At 53.8% G+C, this 14,576-nt stretch overlaps 2 protein-coding genes across 2 annotated transcripts; both read left to right on the forward strand.

Annotated features, from left to right (window-relative positions):
- The first annotated feature begins 501 nt into the window (after positions 1–501).
- Positions 502–9,165, forward strand: LOC105696222. The gene is made up of 9 exons (XM_023435000.1): positions 502–2,039; positions 2,129–2,310; positions 6,410–6,582; positions 7,025–7,087; positions 7,166–7,293; positions 7,432–7,803; positions 7,921–8,264; positions 8,345–8,614; positions 8,723–9,165. The coding sequence occupies exons 1-9, from the start codon at positions 502–504 to the stop codon at positions 9,163–9,165; spliced, it is 3,513 nt and encodes a 1,170-aa protein (XP_023290768.1).
- A 3,188-nt stretch (positions 9,166–12,353) lies between these two features.
- Positions 12,354–14,441, forward strand: LOC105696199. Its single transcript, XM_023434985.1, is given in 4 exon segments — positions 12,354–12,489; positions 12,568–13,784; positions 13,887–14,041; positions 14,135–14,441. Coding segments are annotated over 4 exon segments (1,815 nt in total).
- The last annotated feature ends 135 nt before the right edge of the window (positions 14,442–14,576 follow it).

The following is a 14,576-nucleotide window of genomic DNA, read 5'->3' on the forward strand; positions in this document are numbered from 1 at the left end:
GAGTGCTCTTCTTAGGGCCGTTCCTCACGGATCGATCGCTCCTCCTAAGGCCCCTCTCACAATCAGAGGGGCCATAACGCGATAACCGACCTTTCGTTACTTCCTCGCGTTTCCGCGCGGACGGAACGAGACGCTTTGGGCTCGAGAGTGGGGCCTGCTCACGGGGACGGAAAACGTTAATAATAGCCGAGTATGGCGTGCTCGTAAAGGCGGGTTCGCACGATTCTTTTGGGCGATCGTTCCGCCGAGATCGCATCGTAATTGGACGGTTCGTTACTCTTTAATGTGGGAACGTTTCTCGTTGAAACGGACCCGAGCTGGAATTTTGGGCCCGCGTCTAGGTCCGTCCTTTGCCTCCACTTCTTCATTTCGCTATAATTAAAAGGACTAACTTATATAATAATTCGTCCGCAATCAGGACTGAGGCAATGGACGTGACGTAACGTCGGATGCAACGAGAGTGATGGGAAAGTGATGGAAAATGGATTTCAGGTCGGAAAGATGTCCCAACTGGGCCAGAACGAGCTGGACGGGTCCGAGAGCTCGCAGCATCCGTGCCACTGCTCAGCCATCTCCAGCATGGACTCCGTCCGGGCCCAGAGAGACAGGATCGAGAGGAGTCTCGGCAGCACCAGGGCAACCACATCCCAGGACCTCCCCCGGGGCCTGGAGGCCCTGCAAAACGCATTCGAGCCCATGAGGAGACTGGACCCGGGACCCAGCCTCCAGGAGGATCAGCAACACTCGCTGGACTCGTCTCGAAATTCAGAAATCCTGAACCAGCAGCTACAGGAGAATCCATCCCCGAACTCGAGATCCAACGAGCACCAAGGATCCATCCTGACCCACCATGGACGAGGGATCACCTGCACCCCAAGGAATCTGGACCTGTCGAGGAACCTGGCCTTCGAGGCGGCTCGCAGGGTGCAGGAATCCTCCGGCATCCAGGAATCCCAGCATGGGCCGACGCCCAGTCCTGGACCCTTGATGGACCCTTCCCCAGGGATGCAGGAACCACGTCAGAGCGATTTGGAAGGGCAACTCGAGGACCAACGACAAGGCCCCGCCAAAGACAAAGTCAAGGACGTCCAGCAGATCCTGGGTCCCTATCAACACCACCATGAGTCCAGCAGGAACGTGCACGACCATTTCCTCAGCGAACCCCATGCCCACGTCCACAAACATCCCGAGAACTTCAGGACCTCCAGCATGGACGGTGGAGAGGGATTGATGGAGTACCAGCACCGGCAGCACCATCACCACCATGGGAGCGCGAAGATGCCTGGGGGTGTCCATCATCACGGGGGATCCTCCATGAACCAGAGCCTTCATTCCCATGGAGGACACTCGCTGAGCGGTCATCACCACGTCCATGGGAATCCCATGTGCACGAGTACCACCAGCTCGATCCCCATGAACGGACCAGGCTCCCCGGTGCATCGCCACCATGGACCCAACGGGGCCAACTCCAACTCCAGCTTGATCATGCACGACGCCTCGCCCACCAGTCATCGCAGGTTGAACCTGACCGGTCATCACCACTCTGCGAGTAACCCTTCAGGGTTTGAACCTGGTCACCTGCACCCCACGTCGGGGGCTCTTAGCGGAACCTCGTCGTCCTCCAGCTTGATGAACCATGGTGGGTCCCCGACCATGCACCGCCACGTGGGACCGGGAACCAATCTATCAACGACCCCATTGATCGGTCATCGACGAGGGAGCTCGTCGGCCAGTTTGACCGGGTTGTCTTCGGGAAATCACCATCACGTGAGTTCTGGGATCTCGTGCGAATCCTCCTCGTCTACCGCCAACACCAGGACGCATAGTAGATTGGACCACGTGCACGATCTTCATCATCGGCATCACCATCCCCAGACTGGACACGCGCATGGAAGTGGACCGGAAACGAGGCAGAGGACTCCATCCGGCCTGGACCTCCGTCATCATCATGGGCACGTGTATGATCATGGTCATCCCCATGGGCAGGCCGGCGAGACCAAGAATCCCCCTCTCATGGCCGTCAATGCTCTTCAGGTAACGTATTACGGGGTATACTGGGGGATGTTGAAGAGGGGGTTAGGTCGCGGGGGTGTAACCCGAGGAACTCCTTGCGGGCGTAGGTGTCAAGTCCTGCCAAGGGCAAGTGCCAGTGCCACGCGATGCAGCAGAGTTCGGGGAGCAAGAGAGGACCCGATGGAGAAGCCGAAGGCGGAGTGGACGTCGCGTCTAGGACCCATCAACCTCCGGCATTACCACCTAGACCACCTCCTAGACCAACGAGACGTTACGATACCTCAACCTCAAACGAACGTAAGTAACTTATTTCCTTGGGTTCTTAAGTTAAGTATACCACGAAGGGACTTCGTGGGAACTGTTCCCCGTAATCGTCGAGAAGTGTTGAAAAAAATTCAACTTGTGACCTATGTTGGAAAAACTCCACCTCGCCGACCCGTGTTGAAAAAAATCCACCTCGTCGTCCCAAGTTGAAAGAACTCCACCTCGCCGACCCGTGTTGAAAAAAGTCCTCCTCGTCGACCCAAGTTGGAAAAACTCCACCTCGCCGACCCGTGTTGAAAAAAATCCTCCTCGTCGACCCAAGTTGAAAAAACTCCACCTCGCCGACCGTGTTAAAAAAAATCCTCCTCGCCGACCCAAGTTGAAAGAACGTCCACCTCGCCGACCCGTGTTGAAAAAAATCCACCTCGTCGACCCAATTTGGAAAAACTCCACCTCGCCGACCGTGATGAAAAAAATCCTCCTCATCGACCCAAGTTGGAAAAACTCCACCTCGCCGACCGTGTTGAAAAAAATCCTCCTTGTCGACCCAAGTTGAAAGAACGTCCACCTCGCCGACACACGTCGGGTAGTCTACCGACTGGACCTGGGGATCGTCAACCCTTGCCTGCTTTACCTGGGCGATCAGCTGATCGATCGTCGAAAGGTGGACCTCCGAGCTCGATCGGTACATCGGGGACCTCCACAGCGGCGCGGGCCACCAGGAGGGCGTATCGACCAGCAGCAGAGGAGGCTCCCGCCACGGGTTGCGCGTGCGGGCCGGGAAGAGCTCGCTGGACCGCCGGAGCGCGGAGGATGAAGGTGCCGGAGGATCCCGCGCCGAGTGATAATCGGCCAACTTTATCCCTACCATCACGACGTTGGCATCGATTCGTCGAGCCGGTGCCGTCCTCGTGACGCGGGGCGTCGAGTTTAATCGCGTCCGTCGCCCCGTGGACGTCGGGCCTCCCGAATCCCGGGGGTCACGGGGTATCCGGAGGACGCCACGAGCGATAGAAGTGTCCCCGATCGCTGACGCCCAGGGTAGAAGAACCCCAAGCACGTGGATATCCAAAAAAGCCGAAGAGGTGCGGATCCAATAGCCAAGAGAAGTCCAGGTGGGAAGTTACCTAGAAGTAATCAGCGCGACTTACAAACGAGGTGAGGACGTACACGGGACACGGTGGACATCTTCAGGGTGTCGGAAGGCACCTTGGACCATCATTTTTGGACCTTGAAAGGAGTCGCTAAAAACTCCTGGGATGTCATTGGAAGGTGGATCGGCTTCCAGGGGATGACGCCATTCTTCGTGGTTGTCTTTAAATTCCGGTGGAAGCAAGTGCAGCGACCTCGACCTCGAAGAGCCGCGGGATCCATGGAGACGCGTGGATCGGCCGGGAGGTGCGTAGGCGACCTTTGAGGGGACCTCTTCAGGGTCGTCTTCGAGGTCCGCGCTCCCGGGAGGGCTGTAAAGCGCTTCCGAACCGATGGATCGGAAGCCCCGGAAAAGCCGGGACCTTTCGAAATTGACGTCACCCTTACACCCGATCGGTGATGACGTCCGTCGAGAGACTCGTCCCTGAAGCGACGACCAATCGCCGGCGGCCTGCCGGGAGACCCCACGTACTCATCAAGTACTCCTTTTTCCCGAAGAGGAGGAAAGAAGTCACCTGGATCCGGCCATCAGTGCAGGAAGAACGCTCTCTTCCTGGTCCACTATCCGAGGGAACGTTTTCACCCGCTGGAAGCGAAGAGACGCCGAAGAGAAATCGAAGAGGGAAGGAAGAGATTTCTTGGGGTTAGTCGAGGATCCCCGTAAAAGTCGGATTTTAGTGCTCGTCGAGGGATGGGGTTTATCCCGGTTGCCGGAGATCCGGAATGCCTTCCCGATGCCGAAGACGATCTCGGAAGAGATCCAGGGAAATGAGGGGCTCCGGAGATGAGAGCCATCCAGCGGATCCCGACGTGGGGACGAAACGGGGAATCGAAGACGTATCGGAAGATCCAAGGACGCTCTGAGGGAGGGGAGGCTACCCCTGGGGCACCATGGACGGATATCCGGTGCTGCAAATAGTGCGCTGCAGGCTGGGCACGGAGATGGAGGTGGACGCCACCGGATACCCCTTCGCCGTCGCGACGCATTCGCACTCGCTGCGATCCCACTTGCCCAGGCCGACCAACCACTCGCACTTCTCGAGATCTCGTTATCCGCACCCCTGTGGTATGCCGATTAAATGTCTCGCCGATTAATCGCCCCCTCCCGGTCCTCAGAGTCCTCGAAGAGAGAGAGAAAGCTTCCTGAGCGAGAGAGAGAAAATGGAAAACGGACCCTTCTGCACGGTTCCAGGACCTCCCTGGATTTCCAGATTTTTTCCTGGATTTTCTGCACCTTCCTGGACCTCAATTTTTTTTTTCGATTTTCCAGGACTTCCTCGGATCCTTCTGATTTTTCCTGACTTCCCTGCAGCTTCCTGCATCCTCCTAGATTTTCTTGAATCGCTCGCTTTGAAGCAGTCGCAGGTCCTCTGCACCATTCGGTCGGTCAGGTCCCCGATTATTCCGGCGACAAATTTTCCAAGATCTTCCTGGAATCCTTCGATCCCAGGACCTTCGATCGGTCCCTCCGTGGGACCTTCCAAGACGGTTCCTCCCGCCGTGAAAGAAGTTGCGTGGTCGGGCTAAGAGGGAAGCCGATTTCCCAAAGGAGCCGCGGGGGTTTGGAGGGAATTGTCCTGGACTTATAAACTTGCCCCGGGAAACCGAAAAAGGACCTACATTGTCCCGATTCCAATTCTGCAGGTCCTAGGAATGCGTATCCTTACGGGTCCGAAGGAGATTTTAAGCTTTCCCATAGAGCGTACCCCATCGGTCGCGCAGGTTCCTCGCAAATAAGGCATCCCTCTTTCTTCCTTGATCCTGACGCAAAGAGCATTCTCCTGGCGCCGAAGCCATAAATATTCTGCCCCAATTTATCCCGGGTAATTGACGATCGCGTTCCAGACTTCTTTCCCTCCGAGGATATCCTCCTTCGAGGCGCTTGCCAGGATCGCCGGATTCCTTTTTCTGGAAGTCCTTGAGAAAGAGCCGCTGCCTTCCTCCTTAGGTCCATTTATTCCATCATCGCTTTTCCCTGCACATTATCGATTTAAAAATATTCCGCAGTACCAAAAATACCCCCCATAGAAATGCGGAACAGTCCTTAAAATCGGAGGAAAACGAGAGATTTTTTCTTTAGTCCTGTCGGGATTTTTAAACTCGAGGAATTTCACGGGAATTCAGCCTTCGGGCTGAACTCTCATCTCCGGTAGAAACGGAACCGCCGCGCGGAGGATTCTCACGCAAGGACAATTACCCAGCGGTTTTCAGAATCTAACGTAGGATCGAGTCCCCTCTTTTTCCTGGATTCCTTCTTTTCTTCCCCCCCGTCCTGTCCGCCCGTTTTATCCCTGACTCGCCAGTAGCCGGCACAACCGAAGGACCTTTTCAGCGAGAGGGAGGGGTTGGCCTCTTTAAGGTCCGACCAAGCGCGAAGGGAACTCGGGCTGCTGCCTCGTGGACATCCAAGGATGAATAAGGACCGTGATCCTAGTTCGTACGTCCCTCGTCGATCGATCTCACCCCTCTGACGTCCTTTTCGAAAATAACCACCTCCGGAGTGGGTCTCGAGTTCCGCAGCTTACTCGGAGCCTCCTTCTCCTCTCCCGAGAGCGTCTCCCCTGCAAGGATGCACTTGATTCCTCCTCAACCGAATTACGCCCTTCAATTTGGAGAGCGAAAATTACGCAAACCAGGGAAAGCCTAATTTTCATTTGCGTCCAGGACTAATGACTAATGACACCAAGTGGGGGAGGGACTTAATCCCGAGATCGTTTTACTTCCATCTCGCTTAGGGGAGGCTTGATGGAGCACCCTCGTTAATCGAGATCCCCGACTCTCAACTTAAACTTCAATCAAAACTACCCTAATCTAGCGGTGGGTTTCCGTCCCCAGATCCTGCCCACAGGATCGCCCATACCTTCATAATTCCCTAAAACGACAAATTTCAACGTTTACTCCGAAATGCCTGATTAAAATGTGAAATTTGACCCGATCGGCTGGATTTAACCGAGGAAATTAAATAGGACCTTTTTTCCAGGACACGCGGGGGAGGGAGGATGCTGCAGAAAATACGTGATCCTGTGCTGCCTTTGCGGAGGATTAAGTGCAGCCGTTGGCAGTCTCTTCCTGGCAGTGCATGCTGTCCTCTCGGCGCATACCGCCAGTTTGGCGCTTTTCGAAACCGTACCATCTTACATCCCAGGGACCATGGTAATATAAACAAAAAATCCATCTCATAGATATCCTGCGAATCCTCTCCCATGAAAAATCGTCCTAGGAATCCAACACTCGTGTGTAGCTAAACTATGACTCGTCCATTCCAAGGACCTCAGAGAGGAGTTCTCTCGTCAAAGAATCCCTTTTTCGAGTAAATGGCCGAATCGACGGGGTCCTTCGTCAAGCTCTTCGGCAATCGTCCTTAAGTTCCAAAGTAGAGCCAGGATATTCCAATCCTCGGAGCCGAATAAATCCTTCTCGGTCCTCGAGGCTTTAAAGGTTCGCCGGGGAGATCAGTCGGGACATTTGGAATCTCTCGTGCCGAGAGGGAATGCGCCTCTTCAAGAAGAGGGGACGAGGAATCGTATCGATATATAAAGCCCTTCGGGGTTATTCCGCCCCCGAGTCGAGTCTCTTGACGTGCATTTCCTTGCAGCTCATCCTGATGGGCCTCTTCACCATGCTCCTGGCGAGGCGGAAGCATCGCTACGGTCTCCTGGTGAGCCAATCGAGAAAATCTTTAATTAACTCCCACGTGGAGCTAGGAAAACTCATCGGAAATTAAACGACATTCCAGATGAAGGTCTGCGGCTCCGTAGGGGTGGTTTGCGCCCTCGTATGCGTCCTGGTCACCGTCACGACCACCGTCGTCCACATGTCCAGGTTGCAGGGTCTTCGAGAATGCATCTACACGGCAAGGGCGAGGTAAATTTCACCACGTTCAATTACTCTCGTATGCTCTTCAAAATTCCTGGATAACACCTATCAGAGTAGGAATAAAAATAATTCCATCGTCTCACCCCTGAAGAGGACAGTCCATAATTAGGATAATTGCATTTCTAGGTCCTGCACCTGTTACGGGACGCCGCAGACCAGGAAGGACCCAGGAGTCCTGTTCGAGGGGACTCCTGACTGCGAGGCAGTGCACGGAGCCCTGTATGCGTGCCTCAGGGCTCTCTTCGGGGTCTCCGTCGCCGGCATCCTCGCTTGCATTTTCTCCTGCATGCTGGTGTACCAGTTGCTGAGCCACGAGAAGAAAAAGATGTACTGGGAGCAGTTGGAGCTGAGGTGCAGGTCCCTGTATGCGCAGGGAGGCACGGTTGGTCCAGCAGCCACCAGCTGTGGATGCTGCAACGACTGCGGAGGAGCTGGCCCCTGGTGGGCGCAGACTCCTGGCAACCTGTACACGCCCAACCCTGACATGGCACCCTCAAGGTCCGATTTCCACTGTCTAGGGTCAAGGTGTTCCTAAAATTAACAATTTCTTCATTAGACTCTTCACGGTACGCTTAATAAGCAAGACTAATTTTTCTTTTTATCTGCACCTTGCAGGAGGTGGAGGCTACCTTGGTCGCGTTCCAGAGGACCAGCTCCAAGTCCCGACTCGAACTACGGTTTCCACACCCAGTCTCGACAAACCGAAACCAGTGCAGACAACGCGACTGGACCTTACAGCGTCCTAAACACCCAATCCGGAAGTCCGTACTCGGTTTTGAACTCCCAAAATGGAGCGTACACCCCAAATGCGGCGTCTTACAGTGTCCTGGAGACGCCAGTGCCTCTATGGGGTCCACCTCCACCTTACAGCGACCCTAATAGTCCTGCAAGAAGGCCACAGGTGCCAGAGCCCAGGCCAAGGGTCGCCAAGAGGATGGAGAATTTCGAGACCGGCGATGGTCAGTAAAATCGGTCCTCGGGTATTTTAATTCTTTATGAAATTATTAATCGTGGTTATAAAATTTATTTCCACTTCCAGTGGACCACAGGCCGAGGCCGACCAAGCGGCCGACCGACAATTATGAGAATGCTGAGGAAATTTCCAACAGCACGGACCCGGAGGGGGGCAACGAGGGCACCATGAAGAGCAGAAGAGCCAGGAAGCCCTTGAAGGGGGTCGAAAATGGCGCCTTCCAGCAGGAGGCGAATCCTGCCTCGAAACAGTCCGAGAGCGAACTCTATTTCGGGGACGTGTCGTCCTGCTGCGGACCCGAGAGCAGCTTCTACGACCTGGCTGTGGACAAAGAAGGTGACGGGATTTATTAAAGAATTTTTTAAAGACTAGATAGTAGAAAAAAATATTTTTAACGAAGGAAATGGGGGGCGGAATTTTTATCGACGACGTTTAACGTTTCAGGCGTGGAGCACTCGGAAGGGGTGGATTACCTGGCGGCGCACCTGGGGAAGCGACAGCTGTCGAAACGGTCCAGATTGCCGTTGCCGTTATCCTCGGATGGTACCGATCATCCCTCTGATAATTATGCCAACGGAGACGAGCCCAGGACTTCCAGGGGCCCCTTTTTGGCACCCGATGCTCAGTACGAAGTCATTCAACAGGGTCGCTACACTTACTACAGTCCCCAAAATGGCGAGGACCTCCAAAGTGGACCCGCCACTTCTTCCTACTTCAGGGAAGAGGATCCCGACAGAGGCAGGGAACGGGATTACAGGGATTACAGGAACAACTCCGAAGAGGAGACTCCCCAGTGTTGCATGAGCGACTCCGCCACGCTGGATTCTGGATGGCAAAGTGGAGAACAGCAACAATCGGACGACAATGTTCGACCGGTGAACGTGTAGTTTTCAGAATGTTGAAGCACTCTTCGGCAACTGTTCCACAACAGTGCGCACTTTGTCGGTATTTTCTGTGACGTAAACGTGATAAAATGTAACGTGCTTCGAGATGAAGTCTCTTGATACGGAGGCAGAGACCGAAGTGTGGAAATGTTGGTGCTGGATGTGGAACGTCGTTCCACTTCAGGGTTGCACCTGCAGTGAGGGATGAAACTTGGATTTTAAAGTCATCGGAACTTTGAAATTTTCGGGTAACTTCGGTTAGAAGCTGAAGTTCCGGAAGAAGTCGGACATTTCGACAGGACGTTGCCGACTTCCTGTCCTGCCTGGTGCTTGAATATGTTTAAGGATGAACTTTTAGCATGTACTGTCGGGACTCGAGTGTTGATGTCACGATTGCCAATTGTTTGAAGTCTATTTAGTTCCTATCGAAAGAAGTGACCTCGATAGTGGAGAGAGAAGAGCCTGAAGACGACCTCCTGTGGAGAGGAAGGAAAAGGACGACTCGGGCAAGGACTCGTACTTTACGCTATTCATTCATGCTCGAGGTAGACCTTACGCAAGTTCGGAAGGTACGACTGACCTTCGTCGAAAGGGACTAAAGAATATTCTTTTTTTTTCCCCCCGAATCACAGTTTGTATAACGCGTACAAAACCGAAGAGAGGTCGAAGGACCCCTAACGCGAGAGTCCTCGTTCTCGCTTCCTTCGAAAAGTTCTCCTTCACGGGCTTGGAAAGACCATCGACGGTTCTCTAGTAGAATTTAGGATAACTTAGGAGAATGAACACTAGATTTAATTGTAAGCGGAAAAGAAATCGGTTTCGAAGCGTCCTGTCGATGGAAAAAGATAGCGAGCTCCACCGGAAGTCCAAAGTGTCGCGCAATTTTCACGGGGATATTAAGGATATAAAATCCAGCGGGCGGGAAATATTTTCCCGAAGGATCACATCGCTGGCTAGAGGACGAAGGAGCTCGGCATCTTTATTTTCTTAGACTTCGGCGAGAAACGTCCATGTACAAAAGTCTGCTTTAGTCTTGCCGAAGGATCTCTTCGAGGTGTGACTTCCGTTCGCTTCACCGGAGTCTCGCGCTTTACCTAGTTTCCCTTAATCTTCTCCTCCCAGCTCTAAACGTTTCCTTTGATCCTGCCAATTTTAAACGCGGACTCGTCCTGATTTTCTTTATTTAACTCATCCCAAGGAAACGTCGACCAGGAACCGCAGTCATCCCGAGAAGAGAAATACGTAAAAAATTAAAATTCGACATCTTTTCACGAAAAAGGAAAAATGGCGATCGCCCCATTCTTACTCTTTACATTCCCTTTCTGAATTATCTCAAGATTCACGCATGTCAGAAATTCCCGAGCGCGTAGATCGACGAATCGGCGCAGTCAAAACAATCGCCGATGGACCAAGGACAATACAGGACACCTAGGTACCTTAAATAATGAATATAGAAATATGAGGATTAGTCAAATGAGATTTGCAGTCGAGGGAGCACAATGTCGCGAGACTCCTAAACGGAAGTTCAAGCCCGTGCGTTAACTAATTTTCTACCCCCGGTGAGGCATCTCGGAAGGTGGGGAAAAAGCCGACGAAGGCGGCGTCGCCCTGGTGAGGAAAGTGTACCTTAAAATCCGCATCGAGGGTCGGTCAAATTAAAACAAGGCGTCGTCGAGGAGGTTTGTCTGTAACTATTGAAATAAAGCTTTGTTTTGTAAAAACATTCTCGGAGTAGCACTCAGGATTTTCCTCGCAGGAGTGGCCGACGTCCCAAGAACCAGGGTGACCCCAAAAAGGAAAGTTCCACTCTCCTCCTCGTAGAAAGCATTCGTTCGTTCCGCAGCTCTCGAAAGAAAATTTCGCCGATAATTAGAGGCGCAGTTGCACCTGCCTCGATTTCTCCGACTCGATCTGCGAAATAAAAAAAATTGTACTTTCAAGATTTTTCGAGCAACGGAAACCGAAATCGACCCTATTCCCCTGTTTCTTCGAGATCATCCCCTGTTGTTCGGTTCAGCGTCGAGGTAAAAAAAAAATTGTACTTTCAAGATTTACCATTTTTCGAGCAATGGAACCCGAAATCGACCCACTCCGCTATTTCTTCGAGATCATCCCCTGTTGTTCGGTTCAGCGTCGAGGTAAAAAAAAAAATAGTACTTTCAAGATTTACCATTTTTCGAGCAATGGAACCCGAAATCGACCCACTCCGCTATTTCTTCGAGATCATCCCCTGTTGTTCGGTTCAGCGTCGAGGTAAAAAAAAAATAGTACTTTCAAGATTTACCATTTTTCGAGCAATGGAACCCGAAATCGACCCACTCCCCTGTTTCTTCGAGATCATCCCCTGTTGTTCGGTTCAGCGTCGAGGTGGAGGGCGTCGCGTGCCGGAGGGGCGAGGTTAAATCGCGACCTCCTCTCCGAGGGTAATTACCTTCGGCGGTTGTAACCGAAGGGCCGGAGTCGGTTGCGTACATCGAGGCGTCGGTTTGCATTTAAAAGGAGCGTTGGTATTGGGGCAGCTGTCTCGTCTCGGGGCACGCGTCCCAACGGTCGGCGCAGCTGTCCAGAAAATCACCCATGGTCGGCTCTCCGTGAGTTCCGACGCCATTTTGAGCATCCTGTAAAACAACCGAGGGGAATAATAAATAAATGGAAAATGTGGAATTTTTCGGAGGAAAACTACGAGAATCGCTCCGAGGGTGATTTTTAAGGGAGGAATGGGATCGCCAGGGAAAGAGGAGGTCCTTGGGAAGGACTTTCCCGAGGAAAGAGGAGACCATAGAGTGGACCCCCGATCCGTAAAGGGACACCGGGCCCCTGCGGGCTGCAGGGGGAGCGGAAGCGCCTCTGCGCGTCCACCGTGAACGCAGTGGCGGCAGTCTCTCTCCGCCTGCAGTCGCGATAGGTCCTCCTGTACGTGCAAGAAATTTTCGGCCACCGCCAGGGTGATTACAGAGGACCAAAGTACCCGACAAACGTGTACATTACCAGGAAAATTGCGTGGAAATTCGGGAAAACGTTAAATCGCCAGTGGGGGTAGTCCGATCGCGATAGGTCCTCCCTCTGCAAGGGTGGAAAAATTTCCCGACCATCCCCAGGGTGATTACAAAGGAGCTTACCAGGTACCTTAATTCAAAAATAGGGGGGAGTCTAGAAAAAAAATTATCAAGGGGTGCAGGGGAGAGGGCAGGATGCACAGAAGGCAAGAGATTCGGATTCAGGAAGAAATCATCGCGGCGCCGATCAAGAGCGTCACCCTGGCCCTGGAGACGTACCGACCCACCTCCCACGTCAACAGCGTGTTCATCGTCCTGGTGAACCCGAAGGGTCAAATTTAGATTTTTGGACGCGGCATCGGGGATCGACGTCGAGGGGTCCGCAGATGATCCTTCGTCTCGATCGCAGGGTCGAAAGGGGTGCAGGGGGGTGGCACCTCCCGAAGGACTCTGCAACAGGTGAGAGCACCTTCAGGAAAAATGTCCAGGACGACGGAGCCGCCGGCACCGGTGCACTGCTACACCAACCCCTCTTTCTGCGGCCAATCGGAGTACATCCCGGAAGCCGATCTTCCGCCACCTCCGCCACGATTCCAAGTAGATGAGCTGCCTCCGCCTCCCTCACCTGGGCAGATGCAGCCCAGGTATGGTCGCAGTAACCCCGCTTTCCAGGGATCAGGACATCCGGATCCTGCCTACGATCCTGCCTACGACCCGACCTTCGACCCGGCCTACGACCGAGGCTCCAGGTACGAGTACATAGAAGACCGCCCCTCCAGGTACGAGCACCTTCCCCAGGGTCGACCTCGCTGCCCCCAGCAGGAAGAAGAGGCCCGCAGGGGCAGGTACGGCTACGTCGCTCTTTCTGGTGATCCCGAGGAGGAGTTCCGGGAGGGACGCCACGTGGAACCTTCTCGAGGTGAGGAACCGAACATGCGAAATTGTAGACATAATCGTTAACGACGCACCCTGACTCCAGGTCGCTATGCCAGGGTGCCCCTGAGGGAGGAGGACCCACCGGCTCTGCCGGATCGTAATGGCCTGCAGGAGACGTCAGTCTCCCCCAGGAATAATCCAGCGACGCAGAAGCTGCACGAGCTGCTGTCGACCCCGAGGAAACCACGCTCTAGGTCGGAGGAGAGGGCCTTGTCCCCTAGAAGGCACTGGGCACAGATGTCGCAGGGTGGAGGCACTCCTCGGAGAAGAGCCCTGACCCCTGGTGGCTCTCCCACGGGTATGTACGAGACGTCCAGTCTCCTCGATCGGAGCCAAGTCGACCCGCGACCGCGTTTGGGTCCTCCAGGTCGCGCTCCCAGTCCCGGTCCCAGAGGAACGCCCATCGGCACTCCCAGAAACAGGAACTTCTCGCCGGATGGGCTGCAGACGTCCACGCCGAACAAGGAGACGCCCTCGGCGAGGAGGTGCCTGCCCTTGACGGAGCCCATTTCCGGTCGCCAGGTGGACGGCAGGCGATACATCGACCCTCCACCGAGGTACGCGTATCTAGAGAGCCCGGAGTCCGTGCCCATGGTCGCAGGGTCCCCCAGGTACAAGGTCGTCCCGGTGGATCGGAAAAGAATCGACTACAGGAGCGTCGAGAGCGCCTTCATCGCCAGGACTGCCGTTGTAAGTAGGAAGCCAAACTTTACCTGAATCAATTATATTAACCATCAATAATCATTAATAATCATCATCAAGTAGTATTAATTATTATTACCTCCAATTCAGGTCCCTCCCCTGTCACCTCCACCTAGCGAGGCCAACACGACCCTGGCCAGCGGTCCGGAGAAGAACGACAGAAGGAACGCTCCTCTTCTCCTGGTCCTGGTGGGCGTCCTGACTTGTGGACTCGCCCTTTATCTCTCCTGGACCCAGGGCAGGAGGTAAGACTTTCTTACCTTACACTTTTCTGTCATGAAATTGAAAAAATGTGTACCTCGGTAGGGGTTGCATCTTATTGGATTTCTTTTTTCTAGATATTACCTGGACAGTGCCGCTGGTTGCGGAGCTTGCTGCGCCCTCGCAGGAGCTTGCAGAAGTCTCAGGAGAACCTGGACCGGTCTGGGACTTGCCGGACTCTCGGCTCTCAGCTGTGCCGGTCTTTTATTGCTGGCTGCGAAAGCTCCCAGACAGGGGACTCCTCTTCACGATGTCACGGCAGGTGCTCTCTGCGGTGTCTCTCTTCTGGGTGCAGCTCTTGCGCTCGTTGCCTTGATCGGACCGAAGTGCAGCTTTGGTCGACATCGCCGGGTGCACTCTTGGATTCCTCGATTTTCTCCCTAACAAATAAATCGACCCGCAACACCTTCGATTACCTTCGGTCACTGCCCGACCACTTTACGGTTTAGAATGTATGGTAGAACCTAAGTAACCTGTGAACCTTGTACCGCACGAAGAACGACCGTAAAAGACGACTGC

The sequence above is a fragment of the Orussus abietinus genome, unplaced genomic scaffold (assembly GCF_000612105.2).
Source record: "Orussus abietinus isolate OABI.00-Male unplaced genomic scaffold, Oabi_2.0 scaffold34, whole genome shotgun sequence".
Lineage (NCBI taxonomy): Eukaryota > Metazoa > Arthropoda > Insecta > Hymenoptera > Orussidae > Orussus > Orussus abietinus.